Source organism: Oncorhynchus kisutch, unplaced genomic scaffold, assembly GCF_002021735.2.
Source record: "Oncorhynchus kisutch isolate 150728-3 unplaced genomic scaffold, Okis_V2 scaffold1004, whole genome shotgun sequence".
Lineage (NCBI taxonomy): Eukaryota > Metazoa > Chordata > Actinopteri > Salmoniformes > Salmonidae > Oncorhynchus > Oncorhynchus kisutch.
In genome coordinates this window covers 9,102-16,244 of record NW_022262949.1, presented here as the reverse complement: position 1 = coordinate 16,244, position 7,143 = coordinate 9,102, and the positions used below count along the sequence as shown (strand labels likewise).

Here is a 7,143-nt window from a genome sequence, read left to right as displayed (position 1 = left end):
GTAGTGGATCCCCCAGTTGTCACAGTTGGGCCTTGTGTTCAACATAGCTCAGTATTTGAGTGTGTTTCCCGCGCATGTAAGTAGCTTTCATTTCTTCTTCCTCCATAGTTCCCTAGAACGAACGCCCTCCCCTTTGCAGCAGAGGCCAGGCAAAAGCGCGCGCTTTCTGTGCCACTGGCTTCAATCAGGTCCACCAAACGCAGATAATAAGAGCACCAAGTCCCAAAAATTGCGTCATTCATTCACTTGAACTCAGCTAGCGAACACACAATGTCTGGAAGAGGGAAAGGCGGCAAGGGACTCGGAAAAGGAGGCGCCAAGCGTCACCGTAAGGGTCTCCGCGATAACATCCAGGGAATCACCAAGCCCGCCATTCGCCGGCTGGCTCGCCGTGGCGGCGTGAAGCGTATCTCCGGCCTGATCTACGAGGAGACCCGCGGTGTCCTGAAGGTGTTCCTTGAGAACGTGATCCGTGACGCCGTCACCTACACCGAGCACGCCAAGAGGAAGACCGTTACGGCCATGGACGTGGTCTACGCTCTGAAACGCCAGGGACGCACCCTGTACGGTTTCGGCGGTTAAACGCACTCTTTTCGGAACGTCAACATCCCGACTTGAACCCAAAGGCTCTTTTAAGAGCCACCCACATCCGCTTCAAAAGGGCCAAATCCATTGTAGGAAACCATGAGCCACTCTTGAGTGGACAGGGAGGGAGTGTTAAATGACAGTAGGCTATGTTCCGTACAGTCGTATTAAACCACGAGCCACTCTGAGTGGACGGGGAGGGAGTGTTCATGACAGGAGGCTATGTTCAGTGCAGGCTTTGCGTACAGTCGTATTACGAGACACCTGAAATAAAGGCACCACGCCTGGGAAATCCCCACCAAGTCCAAAAAGGGGTGCCTTATGTCTGGCCATTGCATGGATCTTTTTTTGAAACACACCATTCCCCACCAGTGACAGAGCATAGGCTATGGAATAAGGGGAGGGGGGGGGGGACAGGTCTTTGTTAGGGAAGCAAGCCTCTGAGTGGAAGGCTCTTATGCGCGCTCAGCTCCACTGGGCAAATGGCAGGGGCGCCTATGAGAAAGCAGGGGTGTGTCCACGGCCGGCGAATTAGCTTAGCTTCGTCTTCAGACGGAAAGGGCTCTCCACCCCCTCATTCGTTTGTGAGAAGCAACGAGACATCAGCATCATGCCCGAGCCAGCTCATGCCCGAGCCAGCAAAGTCCGCGCCCAAGAAGGGCTCCAAGAAAGCCGTCACCAAGACCGCAGGGAAAGGCGGCAAGAAACGCCGAAAGTCGAGGAAGGAGAGCTACGCCATTTACGTGTACAAAGTCCTGAAGCAGGTCCACCCCGATACCGGCATCTCCTCCAAGGCCATGGGAATCATGAACTCGTTCGTGAACGACATCTTCGAGCGTATCGCCGGAGAGTCGTCTCGCCTGGCCCACTACAACAAGCGTTCCACCATCACCTCCAGGGAGATCCAGACCGCAGTGCGCCTGCTGCTCCCCGGAGAGCTGGCCAAGCACGCAGTGTCCGAGGGCACCAAGGCCGTGACCAAGTACACCAGCTCCAAATAAACAGCGCACTTGGAGTGCTGTAGTAACCCAAAGGCTCTTTTAAGAGCCACCCACCCTGTCAGTGAAAAAAGCAAATCCATGTGTGTGTGTGTGTGTGTGTGGAGGACATGTGTCCAATTGTGGGGAGGGGGGGGGATAAAGGATGCTGACATGAACAGGGTAGGAATGTGTGCATGCCAGTAGAACACAGTGAGGGGGAGTCCAATGACTGGAGCCTGTATCACTTTAGGCCGTAGCAGGGACCCTCTGCACACATGAAGAACAGTCTCCGAGCAAGTGACGTCACCGATTGAAACTAGCCGTTCCACCTGTACAAGAGGGGGGGGGGGGGGAGGAGGAGAAGAAGAGCCTCCAAATCTCTCTCTCTCTCTCTCGGCCTATATCAGGGCGAACAAGCACATGGGGCGCCAGCCTCCATAGCGCCGGCCGCACAGCCAGACACCAAGACCCACAGACACAAAGACCGGCACGAGTCACGCTGCGGAGTCAAGCGAGGAAGGACTGCGAGAGAGAAGGGCACAAAAGCCTATTTCGGCCTGTTCACAGACAGACGAGCTGAGTGAGCTCAACTACTTTGGCCCTCACCTCATCTGCTTTTGAAAGAGACACACAGAGAGAGAGACCACCTAGCAGAAGAAAAAAACACACACTGTGCACAAAGAGCAGGCTCCAAATCCAACTAAAGGACTAATAAAACATCACACACAGTGTATTATTTCCTGTGCCTCCTGGACACATGACGAATACAAGGTGAAACTAGTCTCAGCCAGGCCTCACAAGTGCATGTGTTTTAAGGTCCCCAAAAGAGCTCTCCTTTAAAACACCAAGGAGCACATCAGGGGACGCCAAACCATTTGATTCCCTTGCCAGACATCTCGGCTCACTCCACAATCAATGGTGCTCGCAATCGGATGCACTTTTAGGCCATTTAGGAGACAAATAGCACAGGAAAAGCAGTGCGCACCGCTCCACCCGACAGTCGAACGGTGAGGTTTTGAGCGAGTCGCAGCAAAATGCACGGGGCTTCTGCAGCCCACATGACTTTATTCTGAACGGACACAAGTCTGCTCGCTGGGCCGTTCGCTTTTGGGCCAAAAACACGGCTCCGTCGGTGACTTTTGGCCCGATATTGGCGACCAGAAAACACAAGTGAAAGAGCATTTGGCCAGCCCGGAGAAGCCGAGCTGGGTGGCTTGAGTCTACATGGTTCTCATGTCGCGTTTAAGGCCAGCCCCCTGCACGGTGTAGAGCTTCAATAGCGCAGAGCAGCGTCTACAGCAAAGTACTCCTCCTCACAGACTACCGTAGTGTTGTAAGTGTGTGTGTTTACCGGACCGAACGACAGACATGGCAGAAGTCGCACCAGCACCCGCCGCCGCCGCGCCGGCCAAGGCACCCAAGAAGAAGGCAGCAGCCAAGCCCAAGAAAGCGGGACCCAGCGTAGGCGAGCTCATCGTCAAGGCGGTGTCCGCCTCCAAGGAGAGGAGCGGCGTGTCCCTGGCCGCGCTCAAGAAGTCTCTGGCGGCAGGCGGCTACGACGTGGAGAAGAACAACTCCCGTGTCAAGATCGCCGTCAAGAGCCTCGTCACCAAGGGCACCCTGGTCCAGACCAAGGGCACCGGTGCCTCCGGCTCCTTCAAGCTCAACAAGAAGGCCGTCGAGGCAAAGAAGCCCGCCAAGAAAGCCGCAGCCGCCAAGAAGCCCAAGAAGGTAGCAGCCAAGAAGGCCGTGGCCGCAAAGAAGTCCCCCAAGAAGGCCAAGAAGCCCGCTACACCCAAAAAGGCCGCCAAGAGCCCAAAGAAGGTGAAGAAGCCCGCCGCAGCGGCCAAGAAAGCGGCCAAGAGCCCCAAGAAGGCTACCAAGGCAGTGAAGCCCAAAGGCGCCAAGCCCAAGGCAGCCAAGGCCAAGAAGGCAGCCCCCAAGAAGAAGTAAACCTATTCCAAACAGTGTTCTTTCTACTCGACACATGTTGTTACCACAAAAAGCTCTTTTAAGAGCCACGCACCTCTTTCCATAAAAGCGCATGTCATTCCATGTACGTCCTACCTACCTACCTACCTGTGGTGCAAAAGATATGAAATGAATGACTTTTACGCACCACATGTTCGAGTGGCTAAATGGCTTTACATTTGTCACTCAAGAGTGCAGCACCCTCACCAGTCAACATTGGTGTGATATGTGTTAGAATTCGCATGTCACATTGATCCTGATAATAAGAGGAATACATATTATAGTGTGTTGGACTGATATATCTCTGTCCAGCGCAAGTGAAAGGTGGTCGAAAAAAAGTGGTACCAACGTTTTGGTTGAAGGTACAGGAAATGTTGTAGCCCACCCAATTAGACGTGATATTATTAAGTCGCCCTTTTGTGCTTGTTTGTGTGAGTGCATATTACCTATGCACTCACACAAACAAGCACAAAAGGGCGACTTTTACTTGGCTTTGACGGCCTGTTTCGATATGGTGGAATAAATGGAGAAATGAAAGGAATGTATTTAGTGGGATGAATTCAGTGTGCGATTGAATATTCCAATGCCATACCCATTGTTAGTCCTTTAGACTAGATCCGAGATCCCTTAAGAGAATGAAGAGAAAAGGTATCAGGACGGCAGGAATCAATAGATGTAATCATCAAGGGCTTGCAAAAGAGCTGTTACGAAACAGGACACAAGCAGCCGGGATGATTGCCCTATTAGTAGTTGACCAATTACAAAATAGCAATCAGCAATGCGGGCAGGTACGTGTTGATTGCTGTATTGGCTTCGTAAATAGGCTTCATAAGGAACTAAATGGCTCAGCATCTGGAGCTTTTTATTTGGAGCTACCTACACCAGTAGGAGAGCTTACAGATAAAGAGTGCACTAGGCTAGAGAGAAAAGTAGCATTCCGTTTTTCATAAAGTAGGTCAATGTAACTTACCCTCTTTTGATACTTGAGAAACATACATTCACATGATGTCCAAATCTGCAAGAGACAAACCAGCAGAAAATCAGCAGGTGAACAAAAGGGTTAAGTGAATATGATTTAAGAGCAGTCAAATGAAGTAATAGTGACATAGATTGTAAGAACTGAAATCTACCATGTGAACATTGCATTGTGGCTTTAGAAGAGCATGTATTTGTAGATGAATGACAGATTAGGTTTGGTGACAAAGTAACTGTATAATTTGAGGTACTCTACATGAGCATGTGTTTGCCTATTTGATGATCTGTTGGTAGTTAATGTTTGATTTTGACCACGTACTTGTTGTGACAATTGCATCAGGTTGAGGGAGAAATGCTCTGTGTGGCCATTGTGAGTGGCACTTCTGATCCAGCAGGTGGTGTTAAGATCCCTCCCTATGTGGCTTGAATGATGAGCCAGTGTTGGCTAAATGACTTGTGGTCCAGTGGGTGGCGGTGAAATGCCTCCCTATCTATATGACTTGACCTATTCCTTTGACATTGTTCACTTGGAGATGATTCCGGTCTTCTTCGTGTCCTCTTCATGAGCACTTCTGCATGTCTTCCTTCCTGTCTTGCCATGTGTGTTTTTGTTAGATATCACTGGGCACATTCCTAACGTGGAGGTCGTTTGCATAGCTCATGTCATGTGGATATATAAAGTATTGTATTGTAAGGTATGTTAGTCTACGGACTGTCTGACATGGCTCGTCCATATATTGATGTATTCCAATTCCATTTGGGTGTATTGTGTGGAATGTTGGAACATGGTTCGATCTTACTTGTTAGACTTGACTGTGCTGTTGGAGCTAGTAACACAAGCATTTCTGCTAAACAGGTGTATGTATATCTCTCTAGTCACCCCCAAAACCAAATCTTTCTTTGGCCGCCTCTCCTTCCTTCCAGTTCTCTGCTGCCAATGACTGGAAGGAAGTAGAAAAATCTGTGAAACTGGAAACACTTATCTCCCTCACTAGCTTTAAGCACCAACTGTCAGAGCAGCTCACAGATTACTGCACCTGTACATAGCCCACCTATAATTTAGGCCAAACAACTACCTCTTTCCCTACTGTATTTAATGAATGAATTAATTTAGCTCCTTTGCACCCCATTATTTTTATTGCTACTTTGGACATTTGTTCCATTTGCAAATCTACCATTCCAGTGTTTGACTTGCTATATTGTATTTACTTTGCCACCATGGCCTTTTTTTGACCTTTACCTCCCTTATCTCACCTCATTTGCTCACATGGTATATAGACTTGTTTATACTGTATTATTGACTGTATGTTTGTTTTACTCCATGTGTAAGTCTGTGTCGTTGTATGTGTCAAACTGCTTTGCTTTATCTTGGCTAGGTCGCAATTGTAAATGAGAAGTTGTTCTCAACTTGCCTACCTGGTTAAATAAAGGTGAAATAAAAAAAAAAATGTGTCTATTTGATTAGGATTAGGACTTTTCCTCTATGTGTCGCACTTCCATTTCCACTGTCATTTATGCTGCAGGCTAATTACTACCAATGTCATTGTGGTCCAAGTTCAACTCCTAGCCTATAGGGTGTGGTAACAGGCCCTCTGTTATTTGTTGTTGTACTCTGCATGTGAAGTATCTGCACTGTAGCCTATAGAGGAACTAAGCCCTTGATAATAGGGGAACGCAAGCAGTTGAAGGGAACAAGTGGCAGAGTCTAACCTGCTGTTGAACACAAACTCCCAGTCCTATGATGTTGCTCTGTGAAGGAGGTTAGCTTTTCAGCATTCAATTCATGGCAGCCTTCTTCTCCCTGGTTGATTTGTGAATGTGAGTGATTCGAGAATGTTTGGCTTTGGTATCCAAGGTGTTTGAGATTGTTGAGGACCAGTGTTCCGAGGGGCTGACTGTGACCTCATAAAGCGGAATGTAGTTAGTGTGCTGTTTGAGGGATTCCAATTCAGTCCGTTGCGGCCTTCCAGGCAGCGCAGTTGTGCTTCAAGTGTGCTCTCTGTGTGATGACTTGTTGTGCGCCTACACGGACGGAGTACAGCTACGAACGGAGGTGACATTTGGGGTAAGCCTAAGCCTTTTCGTAACCTTAACCTATTTCTTCTAACTTGCTATGCTTTGTGCTTTGATGACACTAGCTGCATCCCAGCTAGTTGAACGCTTGTCAGTCGTTCTCGGCAGCCACTAAGTACAGGTAAGAGACAATTATGGCAACAATAAGTTGTAAGATGAAACCTAGTCACATCTGAGATGTGAATCAACTGCACCGATTGATAAATCGCCAGTATGTGTCCTTGGGCCTCATTTGTCCCCTTTGAAATGACCTGTTGAGATCATTCGATGCAAAATCTGAGGCTATCTGGCCTATAAAGGATCCACCTCATACCACTATTTCCATAATATAAGGCTATGTTATTGGTTTTTGAAAAAAGTACCATACAATATTTGCACATCCCTATCACCTCTGTACGCATAGGAAAACGATCCCTTTATTGTGTGTGTGTGTTGGGTGGGTGTCTGAGGAATGTTTTACAGCGTTTCAGCTTGCAGAGGTGTCACCACCCTTCCCATGGCCACCTGGATCCTGTCTTGGGAAGAAAAAGAAGAATGATGTTATTACATGGCCTTAAAG

The 7,143-nt window shown here is 48.6% G+C and overlaps 1 protein-coding gene across 1 annotated transcript; it reads left to right on the top strand.

The window, feature by feature from the left end:
- The first annotated feature begins 222 nt into the window (after window positions 1-222).
- LOC116364138 (histone H4-like) lies at window positions 223-582 on the top strand. The gene has a single exon (XM_031817374.1). It carries the CDS (start codon window positions 271-273, stop codon window positions 580-582), a length of 312 nt encoding a protein of 103 aa, XP_031673234.1. The 5' UTR covers window positions 223-270.
- Window positions 583-7,143: the final 6,561 nt, after the last annotated feature.